The sequence below is a fragment of the Apodemus sylvaticus genome, chromosome 1 (genome assembly GCF_947179515.1).
Source record: "Apodemus sylvaticus chromosome 1, mApoSyl1.1, whole genome shotgun sequence".
Classification (NCBI taxonomy): domain Eukaryota; kingdom Metazoa; phylum Chordata; class Mammalia; order Rodentia; family Muridae; genus Apodemus; species Apodemus sylvaticus.
The window spans coordinates 44,845,966-44,868,103 of NC_067472.1; the positions used below are offsets into that span (position 1 = coordinate 44,845,966).

General features: G+C 42.3%; 1 protein-coding gene across 2 annotated transcripts in view; it reads left to right on the forward strand.

Annotated features, from left to right (window-relative positions):
- Window positions 1-22,138, forward strand: part of Pcsk5 (proprotein convertase subtilisin/kexin type 5) — a 424,235-nt gene that overhangs the window by 87,205 nt on the left and 314,892 nt on the right. For both annotated transcript variants that reach the window (XM_052188627.1, XM_052188618.1), the window contains exon 3: window positions 1,140-1,253. In XM_052188627.1, the coding sequence (XP_052044587.1) occupies window positions 1,140-1,253 (114 nt within the window). The remainder of the gene's footprint in view (window positions 1-1,139; window positions 1,254-22,138) is intronic.

The window sequence follows — 22,138 nt, forward strand, 5'->3', positions numbered from 1 at the left end:
GGTTAGATAGGAAATTTCAAAATATTGTGACAGCGTGAGCTGTCAAAGGAGCTTTCCTCTGCAAGCTGAACAACGGTATCAGTGCTAATCCTGCGTTTGGGATGCCCGCTCCTTTTTCTCTTTTTTGCCATAATAACAGCCTGTTTTTAAAAAGATCCTTCTATAATAGCTCTGCCATGCGATTACAAATGCTGAGTTAAACTCATGGTTGAAGCAGAGGTCATGGTTAAATGTTAGGGCTTTTCTGGAATGTTGCGGTTTGGAAGTTTAGGGCTGGCAGGGTGCCCATAGCTCAAGAAACCGATTCTCTCCTCTGTGCCGGAGATAAGAGTAGGGCGTGCATTTTTTTTTTTTGATTCAGCTAGTAGTGTTCCTTCACCACCCTGCATTTTTAAGAATCTGTGTAGACACAGCCAACTGCAGTGGTGGATACCTGTAGTCCCAGCATTTAGGTAGTAGAGGCAAGATTGCTTCAAGTTCAAGGCTGCCCCTGGCAAGTTTCAGGCCGGACGGAGCTACAGAGTGAGATGCTGTGTCAAAAAGACAAATGAACAAACTAAAAAACAACCCCCAAAAATCTAATGCCAAAATACTTAAGAATATGTTCATAGTAGAGGGGAGAGGTGTGTGGGTCAAATCCAGTCTGTTTTGTTTATGATGATTTATTTACTTCTCCAACACTGTATCATTCCACTGTATCATTCCGGTGTGCCTTGGCTATACTGCTACAAGAGCAGAATGAACAGCTCTATCAGGCATGCACCCGCAGAGCCTGAAATATAAAGTATTGAACCTCTATAGTAAAAGCTTGGCAACATTTACTACGAATGGAAAAAATACCCTAAAAATTATCACTGTCACTTTAGAACAAATTATGAGTGACATTTTTTATAAAAAAAGAAACCGGCTTCATGTTGAGATAAATTATTGGTCTATAAAAGACTAAAATGTCTGCTTGTATTGAAATAAACGAGAACTGGCTTCCCAGAGAGTCACAGGGACTTGGCGATTTTAATTGTCACAGTAAAGTTTGACGTACGCAGCATTGACAGAAAACGGGAAATGCTTTAGCCTGCCATTTCTGTCATGCGAGCTGTGGCGGAGGCCGAGCACTCACCAGATGTCTCTCTTCTCGGAAGGTGGAGTGGATCCAACAGCAAGTGGTGAAGAAGCGAACCAAGAGGGATTATGACCTCAGCCGTGCCCAGTCCACCTACTTCAATGATCCCAAGTGGCCAAGTATGTGGTACATGGTAAGTTCCCCAAGGAAGGCTGGCTACAGCCATGTTGTCCAGTTCGGTGGTGTCTGAAGACCTTTTTTTGCAATTGTGTTCACCTCTGCTAAACTCCGTGCCCTGAATTCATGATGACGCTAGGACTTGCACATCATTGAAATTACTCTGCTGGCAAGTGTCACCTGACTTGTCACCTCATGTGTGTCGGGAAGGGTTTGGCCCATTCAAGGAAGCCAGTTAACGTGCAAGCATGTCAGAATGGGAAACTCACTGAGCTTGCTGGGATGAGCAAGGCGCTGGTGCACTTGACCTTGCCTCCTTGGGACAAGCACCTCTCTAGTCCTAAAGTTTCCGCTTCATGATTACTGAACCATGGCTTACAAGATGTTACTCATTCTCCATCGTGAGTCCATATGTCACCAGTTTGCTCTGTAAGCTGTAAAAAGCCCTCTTTTCTCTTGTTGCTGTTTCTCTTTCTTGAAAATTTTTATTGCTAAGTGTTGCCAGGGTGTTTTCCACTGCACTACATTTTATAATCCCTGTCTCGTCTCCACATGTCTCCGACTGATGAAAAAACACCCAGCCACAGGATTTTTGCATGCTTTTCACATATTTTCCTGGATCCTGGCCTCTGATTCCTGCTGATTTCCCGTCACCTTGCTCTTCTGCCCTCGGGGTCAGTACGCTGTACCACAGACGTTACACCCAGAACGACTTCTCTAGAAGCTCGCCCCATTTTCTCTTCTGGCATCAAGTTTTTGGCCTCCCACATCTTGGGCCCTTCACCCCTGTTGCTCATATCAGCAATTCTTCTATTGCTCTCCTAGAACACCGTGATGAAAAGTCTCTTATAGGAGAAAGTTGGATTTCAGGTTGGGTCCATGGGGAAAGCCCATCATGGCAGGGGTTGGCAACAAGCATTGCAGCAGGTGCAAGAAGCCCAGAGATCATGTATCAGTCTCAAATGGGAAGCAGAAGGTGACTTGGAAGCAGAAGGAAACTAAGCCTTCAAAGGTCACTCCCATTGGCACTCTCCCTCTAGCAAGGCTGTACCCTCCTAAAGGCTCCACCAACTGGGACCTAGTGTTCGTATACATGAGACTATGGGATTATCTATCATTCAATCCACCACAATGGTGGGACCCTTCACCAGCCATTTTGCACTTTGGTCATTAATGTTGTTGATAAATTCGTTCTGTTGTGTTGAGGGTTAGCTCAGGGAAGGCTCCACACATGGATCTTGGTTTGTACCTCTGTAAGAACTCAGACGGTTGCAGTGCTGGAGATTCCTGCTTATTTGGAGGTGGGGGAATGTGGGTGGTATGCCTCCCAATTCTCGTTTGCTTGGACTTATCTAGAGATGGAAGGTTGTAGAAATATTTAGAATCCCAGCAGAATCTTACATGAGAGCCCTGTTATGTTTAAAGAGAAAAAGAAAGGAATCCCCGATGTGAACTTCAAAGGCATTGGGAATCAAGTTGTGATTTTACTAGGGTCATCCGAGGGGACAGAGACTCATGGCAGCTTGCTAGCTCTGAGAGAGAAGGCATGGGCCACAAAGGAGGGATATCAGGATTAGTGTTAGCAGGAGCTGAGGGGCTTTGTTTGCAGACAACCTTGGGGTGAATTTATGAACTTTAGAAACAAGGTGGGAAACAAAAGTGTCTCCATGTGACTGAGTGTTTATAAAGCCAGGTGAGGGACTGTCATCACCTTGTGTCACAGTTCTTTTCCCAGGAAAGACACACTACTGCCTTTGTTTGCCTCCCTGAATAAGAGGAGTAGGACTCCACACTCCCCTCTGCTTCTCACTGTCCTAGTGAGACAGAATAGGAACTGGGGAAGACGAGGCCTACCACTTCACATCATGGAGTGCCTGCCATTTGTGCTGCTGATACTTTTGGCTTTATTTTATACTTATTAGTTCTGTCTCGCTGTCTCTATCTCTCTCTACTCCCCCCCCCCCCTGTGTATGTGTGTGTGTGTGGGGGGGGGGTATACTCAACCACTTGAAAGTCAAAGAAAACTCATGGGAGTCAGGTTGTTTTCTTCTGTCATGTGGGTTCTGGGGATGAGACTTGGGTTGGGCTGTCAGACTTGTTAACAAGTACCTTTTCAATCTAAGACATCTCGCTGGCTAATTGACTCTTTTTTTTTTTTGCTGACTGAAGGCTGCCATTCCTTTTTACCAAAGAGCTCCCTGTTTTCCACTGGGTTTTCTCAGTCTTACATGAGAAAGTTTGAGAGAAGAGGTTTGTTGGGGTCCTTTAAAATGCACACACTCGGTAATGGATTCTGCCAGGTCACACTTGCTGAATGCTACTGTGTTCTAAGCAATGGACTAAGCATCCCATGAGCATTTTTCTGATTTGTATAAACGCCTGTATGAACATGAGCTATGCTATAAAGAATGAAGAATCTGAGGCTCAGGTCCAAGCTCACTCAGCCTGGTAGAGCTGAGATACCACACTGGCAGGCTGATGCATAGCCTGTCCATGAGCAGCAGAAACCTGCCCCCACCTGTGTGATGAGAGATCCCGGGAGGGATGCTAATCCTGCCCATCATGAACTTCTAATATCTTCACAGAATAATGGCTGGAAAAAAAAAAGCAAAACAAAACAACAAAAACACCAAAACAAGACAGCCATGAATGCTATTCAGGATAAACATAGTGCTAGAATACCTCAAAGATTGTAGACCTAAGATTATCTTTTGGGCATATTGTAACCAAATGAGAGCCAGGGCTCTTAAATCTGTAAAGTGATTCAACCCCCCATGGCTTCCCTTATTATGCTTATATTTGAGTCTCATAAACTCTCCTCTACTATAATGTGACATACCCTCGTTCACCCGTATAAATCATCTACTGCGGCCTGACAGCCCCCACCCCCAGAGCTGTCTTCATAGCAACTATTGTCTTATTGGTTCTGTGGTCAGCAATCTGAACAGAGCTGAATGGAAGTGGCTGTGCCATCTTCTGCAATGTCTGGGGTTTCTGTTGAAGGCCCCAAAGATTCCACGAGAGAGGACAATTCTGCTCTCAAAGTGCTTACTCACGTCCTGGTAGCAACTGGTTCCTCTCCAGAAGGTTGGTTCCGCACCCAAAACCTGATTGGGTATCACTTGGTATTGTTCTAGCTTCCCCCTGGGCAAGTCATCAACTGGTTATGATTTTATATCTAACCCTGAAAGCCGTAGAGAGTTTTCGCTTTCATTTCTCAGTGTTACCTTTCATTTCATTAATGAGAAGAGTCAGCCCCAGCTCTGCGCTGCAGGGGACTGCCTCTCAGGTGTGCATAGTAGGGGAGGCAAGGCTTATTGCTGTGCCTACAGAGATGACTGCCAAGGTTCAGTGAAAGCTTGTGCAAGAAGCACTGCACAGTGCCTGGTACCGGTGCTACATCATAATTATTGTGCTTTGGCTTCTCAATCACAAAATTAACCTAACTCAGCATACATAATGTATTCATACATATGTGTCATTATATTCTGCTGTTGTTTCTTTTCCTGCCAGGATCATTTTATTTGTTGCTTTAATAAGGTTTTAAGAAGTTTAGAGCCTATGGCCAGTATTTAATCTTCCTGTCACTCCTGATGACATACGAGAGGTCTAACTGAAGCGCGTGTACATTTCTTTCTTCCGTTTTCCAAGCACTGTTCTATGTTGTAGTGTCTGCTGGCTACTCGGTGAATCTCCATAGACTCCTGCCTCCAGTTCAGTGGCCTGAGCCCGATCTTGTCATTTCATATTGGTCACTAAAGAGTAGAGATAAAAGGCAGAATGTTTCTTTTAATTCATTTAAAAGCTTTGCCCAAGTTCTTTCCTGCCTTGGAAAATGGTGTACAGAACCATTCTGGCTAGCTTGGCCGCTTGACCCCCTTGTATCCAGAAGCATGCATTTAGCAAGTGTGTGGTGGACATGTGGTTGTAAAATTTCTCCTCTACCTTAACAGACCCTGTTCAGGTCCACACTCAGGGATAAGAAGTATCAGTATTAAAATTACCACTCTTTGCCTGTTGAATCAACGTCTGCCTTTCTTTTGGCTGGCACGTGACATACACTGGCTATGTAGATAAATACACACAATCTATATCTCCTAAGAAGACCAGTAAAGCAGAAAGAGACTTGATATGAACATAACAGACCCTTAGGGTAAGTGACTTTTCTGCCAGAACTTCCCGACAGTCACTTACAGAAGTGCAGTCACTGGTCCTCAGGCAGTGGCTATAGTTTCGTTTGCAGATTTGGGTTTTTGAAAGCCATGGCCGCATCATCAGGCAGCTATGCCCTTTGTTTTGGTATGGAGTGGACCTCAGGCAGTGGGGTGGTTCTAATGTGCATGTGTGGCAAATGCTGAATAAATACAAATTGTGTATATGAATGAACAAACTTTCTATCACTCTGTAGCAGGGAAAATAATTGCCTGCCTTTAATGAGTTCCCCAGGTTACGCCAAGTCTTTTGCTATCTCTCTTATGTAGCAGATTATTGTCAGTGTTACAGTGAGTTAGGCATTATTACCATTGTCACTTTATGGATGAGGGTATTAAAACATATAAATGTTAAGTAACTTCCTAAAGGTCACCTACTGAGCAGGGGCAGAGCTCAGTATTCCAACCAATCTCTGCACCTGCAGCACTTGGGATCCAGTTTCTCTCTACATCTGTGGTTCGTAAACTGTCAGACTGTGGAGTCACCTGGAAGGTTTGAGACTGATGACGGCCAATCCATTCCGCCTTTCCCCACAGCATAGTCTGAGACATTGCATTCTTTATCAGTTCCCTGATGATGAGATGCTGTTGTCCAGGAGTCTCTATGAACAACAACCTGTGCAGCCTTATCTTGAACACAAGGTTCTAAGAGCATCCCTTATTTGGTATCCCAGTTATCAGATGGAAGAAGTATTTTTCAACCTTCTGGGGGCATTTTAAAGCATACCAGGTCAGCTTACATTTGCTTTTTCTGACAGCATTTTCAAATAGAGGATAGCTAGACAAGGGGTGTTTTCAATCAGTTAAATTTCAAGTTAAATGAGTATCTCTTCATATTAACCTTGCTTAGCTATCCCCTCAAGATGCTTCAAAGACAAAATTTACCAGATAGAAAAGCCATGGAGATGCAGACCCATGTATTAGAATTGGTTTTATCTGGCTTAATGTAGCGGACAATTTTAACACTATGAAGTGAGTTTAGTTTGACCGTCAAGACTGTAAGGTTAAGAAAACTCTTCATCAAGCATCTGGGAACATCAGTTACATAGATCAGAGACTTCAATGGAGTATTTGTGTTCACACATACATAAGTTTAGAGAACCTAGCTGAAGCCCCCATCCTAATGAGCATCCTTTCATTCCTTCAGGGACATCATGATGAATTTAATGCATTGTAGGATTATCCTTTGGTGCAATGTTTCTCTTTGTGGGAAGGTCTATCCAGTTGGCAGCTTTTGACATCACCCTAAAAGACATATCCCTACTGTAATTTAACAGTTGTGCTCTTGGTGGATATGAAGAAGACAACTTAGAAATGGAACTTGGATGGAAGTGTAGGTTTCTTTTAGCCATCTAAATATTAAATAACAGAGGAAATTGACAAGACACTACATGGTCACTTTTTTGCATAATAAAGAGATTTTTCAGATGATGCTTTTGGAGAATCTCATAATAAATAACTTTTAAAATGTATTCTTTCCCATGCAGGAAGAGGCAAAATCAATTCTAAGAAGTAAAGAGGAAAGGAAGGAAATGTATGTATGCTAAGTTAGAGTTACATAGGAGTTATGCATTCTGACAGAAAATTCTGATTGTAGCAAGGATGATACTTGGTTGTTCCAAGAGGCTGAAAGGAAGAACATGAGTGTCTCTGCCACAGACAAATGACAAATGTTTGAAGACATTTTGGAATAGAATGTGGTTGCCTGTACATTTTTAAGTTTTGATGTGTTAATTAAAAGTGTAAAACTTGGTGAGAAAGAAAAGAAAAAAAACACCTGAATGTTTTGCTTTTTGTCTCTGACACTGGTGGTTGAGATCAGCGTCTGAGAACTTCCTGGGATGCACATTGGGTGGCAGGTTTAGTGTCTGTCCTTTGAATACTGATAGTAACAAATAGACTCATGTTTTTGATGCACTGCCTCAGATTTCAGGAAAGCTCTCTGGGTGGTTTTTCCAGAATCATATTTGCCGATCAGCAGAGTGAAAATTAGCTGAGTTCTGTCATTATGGAGGCCATATCTGCCAAAAACAATGAACTAGCTAGCAGAGTAATTGCAAAAAATGATTTGAAGCCACATGGTTCTTTCTCAGCCAACTGCATAGTGTTTGTCGCTCCAAGAGTTTGAGGCATTGCTGTTTCTGTGGTTGGCACACATTTTCCTACTGGTTTATACTGTCATTTGACTCTAATAAAACCTGGTGGAGTTTGTGGCATTATTATCCCAGCAGCTTGGAATTCATCCCTTTAAGACCCCTCATTCAGTTGTTTTAATTGAAAATTCAACATGGTAGAAAGTTGTAAGCATGTGGCATGTTCCCAGGCAAGCAGGAGTCATCTGTGAAAGGTAGACTCCAGCTCAGCTGGACTGTTGGTGATGCCACTGACTTAAGACCTGGTGTTGCTGCACTAGTGTATACCAGCTAAGTCTAGGACCTCTCAAATCATGTTACCCTCTCTATGTCAGTACATCCAGGGGGAAAGTAACCTACATTGATAGTTTGTTAAGTTTGTGCCTAATTGAATTTATCCCAGTTCTCCATATCATGATGTACTGAACATTGATCCGGGGAAGAATGCATATCACAGGCCCATGTCTTGATCTCCAGCCAAGAGCTAAGCCATGAGCTTCTGACTTCTGTCTTCCATCTTATCATAATGTTATTACTTGAAACGTAATAGGAGGTCCCCCCAAGACCACCCACAAGTTCTGTAAATGCCTAGGAGGGCTCACATGACTCAGAATGCAGTCACAGTCACAGCTATGGTTAACGTCAGTGAAAGAACACCAAGCAAAATCAGCAGATGGAAAAGTCCCACGGGGCAAAGTCCAGAAGAAAGCAGGCTCAAGCTTCCAAGAGATTTCCCTTAGTGAAGTGCCAGGAAAGCACTCCATTTCCCCAGCACTGAATGTGCTAACACATGGGACATGGTGTCTTGAAGCTTCACATTGCTGGTGGGGGTGGGTGGATCACATAGGCCCCTGTGCTTTCTGTGTTCCAAAGTCCCAGTATTCAGAAGGAAAGCAGGTGTTCAGACACACCCAGTACCCAAAGGCTTTAAGTACTGTGTGCAGTTCTTATCAGGGAATAATGGGATCACTCTCAATAGCCAAGGCCCCAGATACCAGGCTGTGGACAACCTTGCAGGATTTAATGAAATCCAGTCACAGGCCCACTGTATTAAACAGGGTTCTTTTCTAAACCAAGTGCATGCAAGCACTCTGCACTCCTCATATACCTGGTCCTTGTGAGCTGATAGAAGCGTCTGTAGCATCCTTAGGTCATCTATAAATGACACTGGCTAGTGTAAGCCATTCTGCCCTTTCAATGTCAGTTCTCCTTCCCCAACCCTTCTGCTTTAATCTAAGCTATTCCTGGTTCCTAGTTAAGGGTCTTACAATAGCTGTGGCTCTGCTTCCCAAGCTCTATATTCCCTGTTCTGTGTCATAGTTAAAATCGATCATTAAAACTCTAAACCGGCCAATGGATGTAAGCACCTCCCCATTCATTCACTTTTCTTTAACATTCTGTGGCAATAAGAACCAAATGCCAGCTCCTGTCTGTCCAGCCTTTCACTGCTGCCCCACTCCCTTTTGCATGCAGACTTCATTTGGCCTGAGTCCCATGTTCCCACAGGTCCTCTGTTTGAATGCTGCTCTCACACCTTTTCTCCCGGTGAATTCCAGCCTTGTTGACTTGCCATCCTTCTTATAGTAGCCAGGTCTCTTATTGCTTAGGCCAAGTCACCATGCAGGTCTCTCTTGGTTTGTTTAACACAATTAAAACATTGCAGATCTTAAGGCAGAGCATGAGTAAGTACCTCTCAGGGATATTCCATAAAGTGAGGAACTGAAGAAGAAGATCATTATGGAATGCTTATTACCTTAGGGCACTCCTGGTAAGTGGCCCTATTAGGAAGGAAGGAAAGGAAGGAAAGAAGGAAGGAGGGAAGGAAGGAAGGAAGGAAGGAAGGAAGGAAGGAAGGAAGGAAGGAAGGAAGGAAGCAGGCAGGTTAGCTCAACAAAGTGTGAACAATTAAATTATTTGTACTAATGTTTTCATTGTACTGCATCTTTAATTTCTAGTAACTTTTCTAAACCTATAGTTTTAAAAAGTGGATTTTTTTTAAAGCTTGTATTTTTAAATAAGTTATATCCTTGTAATTTTACTTGAAAGTGTGATTTGTTTGTTTGTTTGTTTGTTTTTAGTCTGATTTTTGTACTTATGGTTGTGTTTCTGAGGTTTGTACTATTTGATCCATGGGCCTGGAAGAACTATTCTTCCCTGCCTCTAGTCACTGAAGATAATTTAGTTTAGATCTGTGATTTAAATGGTGGCCCACTCTGTTTATATCTTCATGTGTCAACACCAGCTATCCCGACAAGCACCATTCCTACCTACACACGCCATTCTTTCATCTTGCCCTTCCTAGCAGTAGATGGCTTTACCTGGTGGAGTCAAGAGGCTTCAGAATGTTTTTCTGACATTTCTTCCCTATACATTATCTCTTTTCTCAAATGTATTAATAATAATGTTCTGTGACTTATCAAATCCTAACCCTGATATAGCATTTTCAAAATCCTTAAAACCTTCTTGAAGAGATTGAGTCTTCAAGATTCTCGAACACTGGGCAAAGAATATCTAGGGAATCAAACATACGTAAAACTGAACCAGAAAAATAGCACCTCAACTCTTGCTTATGGAATCAGTGAAATTATACAAACTAAGGACATTTATTTCTTATCACTGAAAGAAAAAGCAACCCTGAAGGGTCCATATATGCTCTAGATGGAAATCCTACTTGACATGGTACCTCTTGAGTCCCATTTATTTGTGAATCTATCCAGTTATTCATTCATTTTAATTTTTTCTTTTATTGGATATTTTCTCTATTTACATTTAAAATGTTATCCCCTTTCCAGGTCTCCTTTTGGAAACCCCTATCCTATCCTCCCTCCCTCTGCCTCTATGATAGTGCTCACCCACTCCTGCCCTGGCACTCCCCTACACTAGGGCATCGAACCCCTCAAGCCCAAGGGCCGCTCCTCGCACTGATATACAAGGCCATCCTCTGTCACATATGTGGCCAGAGCCATGGATCCCTCCATGTGTACTCTTTGGTTGGTTGTCCAGTCCCTGGGGGGCTCGTGGGGGGGGTGATGGTCTGGCGAGTTGACACAGTTGCTCCCCTCATGGGGCTGCATACCCCCTCAGCTCCTTCAGTCCCCTCTCCAACTCCTCCATCTAGGATCCCAGACTCAGTCCATTGGTTGGCTGCGAGCATCTGCCTCTGTATTTGTCAGGTTCCCACAGAGGCTCCTGCACTTTCGATTTTATGCATACAAGGAAGCAATATGAAACAAGATAGCCACGTTGCCCTAGGGAGTAATTTTGTGGGTATGGGTTTGGATAACTTTAATCATTTTCCTTAAAGTATGAAAGCTGGTCCATTGAGACTACACGATAGAACCGTAATTGACACTTGTCAATCACCTTGAGATGATTATGTCAGTATGTATTTCATTGTTCCACATGATGAGTGTGCTCGAGCAGGTATCTTAAGAATGTTAGATAAACCTATGGCTAGCCAATGGAAGTGCTTTCTGAGAGGCCAAAAATTAGTGGCCCATCCGTCAGGGAGAGTGGCTCTTCTGTTAGCATCCATTCTTTTGCTAATGTAAATTAATACAGACTTCTATGAGCATTTTGAGGGATCTAACTCATTTTGCAATAGCAATTTGTCTTATAGGTTTTGCTAAGAATGAAAAGTATCCAGGTAGCCCACCCCCCCCCCCCCGCCCCGAGACCTCTCTACCATGATGATAAACAGGTCTTTTAAGAGGGGAAAAATCATTTTTAATCAAGTTTTTCAAGACTTTTCTTTAATTAGTAACTTATTTTCTGTTGGAAAGCAGATAGGATTGACCCTTGAGCTTCCTTAATCTGTGGCGTGTCTCGAACATGCTGATTAAACTCCTTTTATCAAACAGTCTCCCTGAATTCCTCATTTCTCAATCTGGTTTCACCTATGATTAGGGTCAGGTGCAGTGACCCAGGCTGTTTGGGGTTTATTGTAACCTCTCTCTGCTAGCAGCTAGTGTCATTAGCTCAATATGTGTCTTTGGACCAAAGCAAAAAGAGAATTGGTTCCCCCAGATTTCAACATATTCCACGATCCTAGGACTAATCTTGGTTATTTCTAAAACAAAATAGTTTCTAATGCTCCATGTTGGGAATTCAAACTCTAAAATTCTACAAGACGATCTCTATCCTGCTGCACTCCCTTGATTTTGTTGACAGTGAACTTGGTTAGGACATTAATAGAGGGAAAGAAATGCAGTGATTTCTTTCACAAAGAACAAAACACCACCTAGGTTGCTCAGAGGAAAAGAAAGTAATAATTACCTTCATGTCAGTCTGAATTATCAATATAAATATCAATATAAGAAGTACCTGGTGGGCAGCCCCTGCCTGCGGTGGGATTCTCTGTTAAGGGTGGTAGTCAATATGGAGGGGTACAAGCAGAGGTTGCTGCGCTGCAGCTCATAAAGCACTCTACAGTGTGACAAGCAGAAAGAAGCTTCTAATTCCAGGAACAAGGCTTGATTACTTAATTGCATGGATTGGAATCAAAATTGGATTTTGAATGCAGAGGTGCCATTTTTTGATGGCAGACGATGTGGACAAAATGGAAAGTGCATTTGCTGATTATTCTCTTGATTAGAAAAAGGAAAAGTCTGATGAAGCACCTTTCGTCCTCTTTATGCAGAAGCAATGGTCAATTAGCCTGGATGGTGACTGTTTGATACCATGTTGATGGGAAAAATGTTAAATATTACTTAGAAGAAACGTGGCTCTTGTTTTATTCACAGTCTCTTGGCTTCTTAGTGACATGAATTTGATCCTTATAGAAAAGAATACCAGTATAGAAATTCTCACCCAAGCATATAAAATTAGCACACATGAAGCCCCAGAAAGGATATTATGTCCAAAGTTTAGAATTGTGGTCTTAATCATCTCTCTGTATGGTTCTGGAAGTTTAGTTAAATTTATGTCTTGAAAACTTGACTGAGAAATCATTCTTCTCTGTCACTGAGCTAAATGAACTTCAGTTTGACTCGCTGTAGTAGCAAGGTTAGCATAAATTTATTTTTAGCTTTTTCCCCCCTCATATGTTTTGTTTTAGTTGCTTTGTATGTGTGGGGATTGAAGTTGGGGCCTTGCATCTACTAGGCAACCACTCTAGCACTAAACTGTGTATCCAGTCTTCTTTTAGTTTTTCAGTTTGGAAAGGCTCTCATGAAGTTGTACAGGATGGTCTTGGGCTCAGTGTCCCGAGCAGGCCTTGATTATGTGGTCTCCCCACATCAGCTTTCATTATACCTCCAAGTGTAGGCCTTTGTCACCAGGCCCAGGGAAATGTTCCCAGTGCCCATCCCCAGCTTTCTTCTGAACCTGGGCTCCGCATCTTCAGCCCTTCTGTCTTACAAGCATGTGTTGTACACAAGCACACACTGTAGGACACTGTACTCTCCTACAGTTACTGCCTGTTTTGAAACAGTGAACATGCCACCAAGTTATATTGATCCTGAATCCTAATTCAAGCTCAGTGTGTACTCAGTCCCCACCGTGGACATTTTCATGAACTAGAAATACACTGGACTCACATGGTCCTTTCTGTACTAAGGTATTCTGTTGAAAAATGCTTCCTTGGGTTTTATCAGAAACTTAGACCTCATGGTCTGAATTCTGGGGTGGGGACTCACATCTGATTCTTATTTTACATGCTTATACTAGGAGCGTAATAGAACATTTTTTTTTATATAAAATTGAAAGCAAAAACCAAAAGACAAATATAATGAATACCAGAGGCCCTATTACCAACTTTGATAATATCAACTCAAGGCCAATCTTTCATTTATTACTTTACTCTAATTACCTTAAAGCTGATATCATTCCTCGTTTTATCACTAAATGTCCTAGGATGTATTTCTATAAGATAAGAAACATTGTTTTTTTTAATAATAAAGCTACAGTACCATTTTCACAGAAAATTTCATAATCATCTCTTTTTACTACTCAAGTGTGACTTTCTAGATGCTCTATGCAGTTTCTAGATCCTCTACTTTCCAGTTTCCTTTTGGTTTGACCCAGGCTCACAGAAGGCATTGTGGTTAACTTTAAATATCCTTCATTCTTAAGCTTCTTCTGTCTTTTCTCTTCTTTAAAAACTTGAGTTGAATATTCTAGGCTATTTAAAGTTTTGTGATGGTTTTGTTTCGGGGAATGAATTTTCATATTTAGTTTACCTCAACATTTTAGTAAGCCTAAAATTCAAGTTCAGTTGTGCTGGTGAGAAGGCTGAAACCAAACTGGCTGTGTGTATGTGTGTACCTCCACATGGAAGGCTGTCTCTTTGTCTTTGAGAGAAAGAGAGAGAGAGAGAGAGAGAGAGAGAGAGAGAGAGAGAGAGAGAGGATTCCCTGCTTATCACCATGGATTACCAAGTGGACTCTTTTCTTTCTGTGATTTCTTCTCGGTTTATTTGGTATAAGAACAAAAAAGGCAAAATTGCTGCTTAAATGCTTAAGTAACTTGTTGTAGAAAATATTTAATCTCAATCCGGGGCTTCTGCCCTGCCTTTCACCATTCAGTTCCCGGACACGCAACTTTTCTTATTTACAATAAGCCTTAATCAGCATAAGAGCTTAGCAGGTATCTATTCTCCATGCTATTATGTCTATTTCCCAGCCAATAATCCCATTATATAATTTGCTGTGTTTCATCTGGGCTGCTTTTGAAACCAACCCACATGGCCATTATTTTAAGATTCGTACCCCGTGGAGACGCCTTCTCTCTCCTACCCCTCCTGATTCTCCTCCAACCCCAGGACCAGGAACCCTAAACCCTGCCTGTTTCTATTCTGCCCAGCTATAGGCTACAGGCATCTTTATTCACCAATCAGAAATAACTTGGGGGCAAAGTCACATAGTGTCACTTGGGTATACATGCACTCTCTCCCATCTCGGGCGCAACCACGCCCTAGTTGCCCATACTTAGCATTACAACACAGAGCAATAGACCGAACCTCAACATATATTCATTAAGCATTTACTTTCTTAACTTTCCCCCACAGACTGCTGATGTTCTTTTTTTTTTCCATTAAAAACCCTAATTCATGAATTATTTTATTGAAGTTGTAAATCACCCACCTCTGCCCAGGACTCATTCAGTGGCCTTCTAAGTCCTATTGATAGGAATACTGTATTTTTCACAATCTTTTGTCTTGATTGTTATTTTTATTTTCTTTGTTTTAATCTGGGTATGATATAAGCTGTTTTCTGCTTCACTAGTGTAGTTCCTGCATGCCTGGAATGAAACATTAAAGCCTCTTGTTCCTTTTTTAAAAGAAAATTATTTCTATTTATTCAGTTTATATCATGCTAACTCCCTCTGTCTGGTCAGTCACCCCTCCTACAATACCAATATGGCCCCTTTCCAGTGCCCTTCTCTTCTGAGAATGTGGAGGCACACACACATGCCCCCCCCCCCCCCCCCCCCGCCGCAGTATCTCCCACCCTGGTACTTCAAGTGTCTGCGAGGCTAGGTACATCCTCTCCTACTGAGGCCAAACAAGGCAGTCCAGCTAGAAGAACATATCCCAGGGACAGGCAACAGCTTTTGGGATAGCCCCCGCTGAAGTTGTTTAAGACCCACAAGAAGACCAAGCTGCACATCTGCTACATTTGTGCGGGCTTGGAGGCCAGGATCAGCCTGTATATGCTCTTTGGTTTGTGGTTCCAGGGTGGGGAACTCTGTTGGACTTCCTGTGGAGTCCCTATCCCTTTTAGGGCCAGCAATCCTTCCCCCAGCTCTTCCATAGGAGTCCCCAAGCTCCAACTACTGTTTGGCTGTGAGTCTCTGCATCCCTCTCAGTCAGCTGCTGGGTGGAGCCTTTCAGAGAACAGCCTTTCTAGACTCCCATCTCCAAGCATAACAGAGAATCATTTATAGTGTCAGGGATTGGTGCTTGCCCATGGATGGGTCTCTAGCTGGGCTGGTTATTGCCCATTCCTTCAGTCTCTGCTCCCTCCCCTGTCCCTGCATTTATTGTAGAGAAGATCAATTTTGGGTTGAAAGTGTTTTGGGTGGATTGGTGTCCCTATTGCTCCACTGGGGTTCCTACCTGGCTTCTGGAGGTGGTCTCTTCACATTCCGCATTCTCAGTGCTGTGAGTTACAGCTAAGCTGCCCCCCTCCCCCGTTGATTCTTGGGCACCATGTTGACTCATAGAGACTCTGGTAATGTACTGGGATGGTTGCTTTTGGATTAGTTTTTAGGACTTTTTAAAAAACAAAAAAATATATCATAGGTGATACAGATATTTCCTATTTGACACAAATTATACATCAATTTTACATCCACATCTTTTCTCTCCCCTTCTGAAAATCCAGTTCTTGTGATGCTGGAATCAGTACTAGGGGATTATCTTACCAGATATACACAATACCATCTTAGAATAACAAGTACTGTGATTAAAGCAAACATTTTTTTCTTTTTACTGAAAATGGATTCTTTTCTCATGCAATAGATCCTGATTTCACCTCCTTGCACTCCTCCCAGTCTCTCCCCTCCTCCCTTCCCCTCTGTATTCACTCCCTTTTTGTCTCTTATTAGAGAAGAACAGGCTTCCAAGAGACAACAACCAATCATGACAAAATAAAATAGATGGTAATGAAAGAGAAGGAGAATTAGGAAGAGGAGGAGGAGAAGAAAGAAGGAGAAAGAAGAAGAAGAAGAAGAAGAAGAAGAAGAAGAAGAAGAAGAAGAAGAAGAAGAAGAAGAAGAAGAAGAAGAAGAAGAAGAAGAAGAAGAAGAAGAAACTATCATAGAAGTTGGACATGCAGCCCAGCAGGAGAAGATACAATCTTCTCAGGAAATGTTTTTGTTTCTTTTTTTTTCTGGGACAGGGAATAGAACTTCTAGTCGCATACATGCTAGGCAAGCTCTCTTCCATCAACACAGTCTTCTCTGAAAACATTTTAAAAATAGTTTTCATGAATCCCAGGCATCTTCTCAGTATCAGTCATTCTGAATCCTTCAAAAGCAGTGCCACCCACTATATGAGTCTCAAGGGTGCTACCATGTTTTATGGCCTCTGTGGGATCATTGTTGGTCAGAAAGCATTACAAAAATTTGCACTGTTCTTTGTGTGTGTTGGCAGGAGACTGAGAGCCGTGAAACCATCTGTTCCAGTAACCTGATAACCTGGAAGTATACATTCTGTTTTGAAGGAGTGAAATTAATTCTACCAGGCCTGTGCACAATAGCCTGTAATCATGTTCCCCAGTGTGCTACTTTAGAAGAGTGTGTGGTAAACTTGCCTTTCATTTTTTAAATTGAAGGATGAAGTAAAACAGGACAAGAAACATTGCCATTTGTAGAGTTTAGTCTAAGAAAATGAAAGATTAAAGGGATCTGTAATGATCAGACCCATCCATTCTGGAGTGTGAAAGGGAGTGGAAGCACACAAATCGTTTGAACTGGGTGCGCACACTAATGAGCATCGAGCTTGTTCTGTCCTCCCAGGACGGAAAACTAAGAGTTCCTGCAGACTGCTCAATAAAGGCATTAATTTAATGTGTACCAGGATGGAAAATGGAGGAAAGCAACAAATTGTAAAACCACGAGGTAAAAAAAAAAAGTAAATTGGTAATGATTTTATTCATTCAACAATAAATTGAATTCCCTGGGCTGCAGTGAGTCAGCCAGCTGGAGGCAAACAGACAAACTTAAGTTTTGTCCCAGAGCTGACCCTAGGCACACTGGGGACCAGGTAACTTTATAAGCCTTTCAATGAAGCCATCTTTGATTTGATTACATGGCCCCCATATTCTAATATTGGTATAGGTATTTTACATACGGAAGTCAAGAAGGATGAAGGAGATTTCTGTGCAGCAAATGTGCGACTTATACAAAATTACTGCAAAAAAAAAAATTCCTTTGAGAATATTATTTGCAAGGATTTTTTTGAGACATGGTTTCCTGTCATTCTGGATGATAGTAAACTCAATGTGCAGCTGAAGGTCACATTCAACTCAGTATCTTCCCAACTTCTGGGATTGCATAAAGGTGTACTGCAGCACACTCAGCTTACTTATAAGGATCGTTAATGACAAATTACTTGACCATTCCCCCCCCCCAAAAAAAATAAGGATGACTAATAGGAATTTCTGAAGTCAAGTCATTTAAGATGCACTGATCTGAAGGGCCTGAAGGTTTCTTTATGCAGGAACTCTCTGACTTATTTTCTTAATATGCTTTGCGAATTTAAGAGAGAAAGATTTGAACAGCCTGCATTTTCTTCCCTAACCTGTTTTTTCTAAGAGGTTTTTCTAAGAGGTTTACATGGTGTTATTTTAATTGAAATTGAATTGCAAATGATCAGAAATTTCAATCACTTAATTTGGGGGGGCGGAGAGAGAGAGACAGAGAGACACAGAGACTCAGAGAGAGAGACAGAGAGACAGGGAGAGAGAGAGAGAGAGAGAGAGAGAGAGAGAGAGAGAGAGAGAGAGAGAGAGAGAGGAATATATCAACCTGTAAACTCCCAAGGAAAATTCTCACTTGAATCATAAGATATTTTGAGCCTCCAGAGCCCTTTTTTTTGGCTACTGATTCAGTTTTTTAAAGATATATTTATTTGTTTTATGCATATGAGTACACTGTAGCTGCCTTCAGACCCACCAGAAGAGGGCAGCAGATCCCATTACAGATGGTTGTGAGCCACCATGTGGTTGCTGAGAATTGAACTCAGGACCTTAGGAAGAGCAGTCAGGGCTCTTAACCACTGAGCCATCTTGACAGCCCCACCGATTCATTTTTTCTTAAGTTATTGATCATGGTTGTGGGATACCTTCTATCAGCAGTTCCTAGGTCAAAGCTAATGGTTAAAAAAATAAAAAGAAGCGTTTGTCTTGGTAGGTTAAGGAAAAATCTTGGGGTATACATTTTCTTTGCTACTTCCTACCTTCTTTCTATATCTTGTGCCTGTTTTCTGGTTAATCTCAATGGCCTTATTAGACAGCTATGGGACAAAGTGATTTTGAAGAGATGTGTAGAATATGATATGAGAGTATACAGCGGAGCATGATATCCTGCCCCAACAGAAATGTGGTGGAGGTGGTGGACATCTCCATGGATATTCCAGAACAGAGAGAACTCAGCTTTCTAGAACATATGGCTGATGAGGTGCTTGCCCAGGCCAGGATTGGTGCTGATTAGCAAACGACTAGCTTATTTTCTGTATGACTTGGTAGTCTAGACATGACAACTTCTCTCTAAGTTTCTCTTACTCCATCATTCTGGCATGAATCCTATGTATGCTATGACACATATCCTTTAGAAAAAAAAGATTATTAATTATATATGTGATGGGTTCACCTTTTCCAACATTTTGATAAATTTGAAATCTATAGACATTTTGAAAGACTAGTATTATGAACACAAACATTGAATTCACCTGGATTTACCACAAGCTAATATTTTTCTCTTTCTTTGTGTGTACCTGTATATGTATACAGTCATAGAAACAGATACACACACACATACACACACACATACACACACATACACACAGATATTCTCTCTCTTCTTCCTTTTCTCCTTTCTGTGTCTCTCTGTCTCTGTCTCCTCTGTCTTTCTGTCTCTTTCCCAATTAGATTCTAAAAGTATGTAGTACACATTGCAAAATAGAGAAAATATTCTTTAGTAATCAAAATTACAGTCCTTATTTGCGGGAATTGATGTTTTATCAGATTTTCTGTCCATCTTCAAATATTTCCACAATACCATTTTTAATGAATTGGTGGTTTGTTGCTGATTAGCAAAAGATCCCCTTTGATACAGAGCCTGAGGCTATCTGCTGTCACTCTGTTCCCTCTCCTTAACTCCTTCAATACCAATGAGCCTTTCAGACCTAGATTTGAGAGTGATGAGATATACTCTCTCAAGTCAGTGTGTGGTTTTGGCTGGTTTCTTCATTTGATACAGGGTCTTGTTTTGTGGCTCCATCTTGCCTGAAACTCAGACCCATCTTGCCTCCACCCCCTAATGTTGTGTTGAACAGTTTTCGGTTGAATAAATCTTATTTTGAAGTTTGTTAATGATTTGTCTTAAGAGAAGATGAGGAGTTAAATATTGGAGCACACACCCCACCGGGGATAGATTATATTCCCTTAATTCTTCATGCCAGGTGGCATGATGTCAGAAGTCTCCACTTGGCAATGTTAAATATATTCACTGGTTGGTAGATTTCTTCACTATAAAGGCCTTGTTTGCTTTATAATTAATGAAAGATCTGAGAAGTGGTATTTTAGGATGTGCAAATATTCTGTTCTTTGCCAACCTTTGCCAAGGTGTCTCATTTAATGATGATGCCTGTCTCCATGAATCACTCTGTCAACGTGCAAGAGAATTTCTAATTTTGTGGTCCCATCTTTACGTTCTGTCTTTTCTAAATACCATGTGAATTCATAGATTCTTTTTAAATGTAATGACTCATTTCTGACATTATTCCTTTTTTGCCTCACAAATTGTCATAGCTTAAGGACTAAGTCATCGTTCAAGCAGGCTTCTGTATACTCTGGAGAAATCCCATCATGGTTTTTCAGAACTTTATATTCTTTCTGCTCCAGACCTAGAGAGAACTATTTCTCCCACACCTAGTTGCTTTTGTTGAGAACTAGCACTTATAAATGTAGATATCACTGAAAAGGGTTTACTTTTCCCGGGGCCCTGAACTGAGGGAGGGAGTGAGCCTATAAGAAAAGCTACAACCAGACAGGGAAGGGTAAAATGAAAAGGACGCGCAGTTGTTCGATTACACATCTAGGCATTCACCAGTTCGGTTTATTGAAAGCAAGCGAACACAACAGCAAGTGAAGTAAATTCAATAGCACGCGAGTGCTGGCGGTAGTGAGTGCTGATGACTCTCGGCTCTGTGTAAGTCCCAGCAGAGCCCGGGCAGAAGTGCAGCATGTTGCCCTCTGAAGAGCTAAAGTTGCCCATGTGCTGGATCTTGGGCTTCCAGTGCTCGGAGTTCTCTTTCTCCAAATCTTCCATTTTGACGGTGACCTGGCCAGTGGAGTACTGGGTGATAAACAAGTTGATCTTGGCAGGGCTGAATATCGTTGGAGGGTTGGCAAGCACCGGAGTGTTCTTGATGAATATCTGAGGCAGAGGTCTCTTCAGCCCGAGTCCGCCTATATGGAGAGATGGATGGAAGTGTCCATCCATGTGAGGGATCTTGGCCCAGATGGATCCTTGCAGGTAGATGTCTCTCCTGCCAAACCTGGCCAGGCATCACCTGGTTTCTGTTTCCGTTGATGGTTGTTATGCTGGTCCTGCTCGACTGGTCGTTACTGGTTATGTGAATGGCTGCTTTCCTGATGGCAGGACAGTGTCTTGAGCGGCATCTGACACGGTGGTGTTGGTGGTAGGTCCCTTGAAGAAGATCAAAGTGTTTCCCTCGAAGGTGGTCGATGAGTCAGCCATGGGAGGACCAGGTGCCATCTTACTCAGCCATTCACCCAGCCAAACGGAATTGCAATTCCAATTTCCAGAGGATGTGATCTCTCTATTGGTACCCCGTTGAGAGTTGCCCATCAGAGTGCTTCCTCCTTCAGACATGATAGTAGATCCCACAGCAGAGGTGGATGGAGCACTAGATCCGACTCCTTCAGCTCCAGCCTGCGTGGCCTGCTGTCTCGATTGAAGGTCCTCGTCCACCGAAGCTTCGTTGGGCAGCAGAGGACTGATCAGCCAGGGTCTATTCTTCCCGGCAGAAGCCAGTTCAAGCTCTACCAGACCAAGCACTTCGAGTATCCGCTTCTTGGTCTGAAACACTCCCTTTGCAAGGTTGTCCAGGAAGGATATGTTGCCTTAGAGTCTCTCCTGAAACTCTGTCGTTGGCGTGGTTGTATTTCAAATACTGATTGTCAGCTGCCTTGAGTTGGGCGTGGTAGGCCTCCATGCGCCTTGGCAGTAGTGTCGGCCTGGTTGACTGGTTCGCCTTTGTCAAGTTCTTTACCTGGACCCAAGTATTTGTACCCAAGAAGGACTAGCCCTCTGGTGTCGACCTTCTTATCCGCCTGGCTTTTGGCCTGGAAGGTCCTGTTATCAGATCCCACCAATTTGTGAAGCCTTTGTATTCAGATTCTGTCCAAGAAAGAGCCATGCCTGCTTTAAGTAAAATCACTGTTCTTTTATTGAATCAGAACAATCTGCCCATTTGATAAATTCACAATCAGAACAAAACAAGAACTTCCCATGCACACAGGCAGGCACCCCGTTCCATTTTATCATGTACCTAGACATTTTCCAACAGCATCTTGAACTCTCAATCTCCATCCAGTCCCACCACGTCCCTCAAAGTCTGAATGACTTTGGGCAGACGAGTCTCCACAGGTTGTTCGATAGTTTTTCATACCTCAGACGTTTGGCAAGCAGCTCTTCTCCCTCTGAATCGTCAACAGTGGTGAATGAAGAGAGGCTCCGATTCCTCTTTATATACCCCTCGACTGGAAGTGACCATGGGGACTTTGAACATTTGAGGAACTGGAATTGTATTTAGCTCTTCCCATTTAAAGAATTCCCGGATTTCAACCTTTGAGATTTTGCCAAAATCA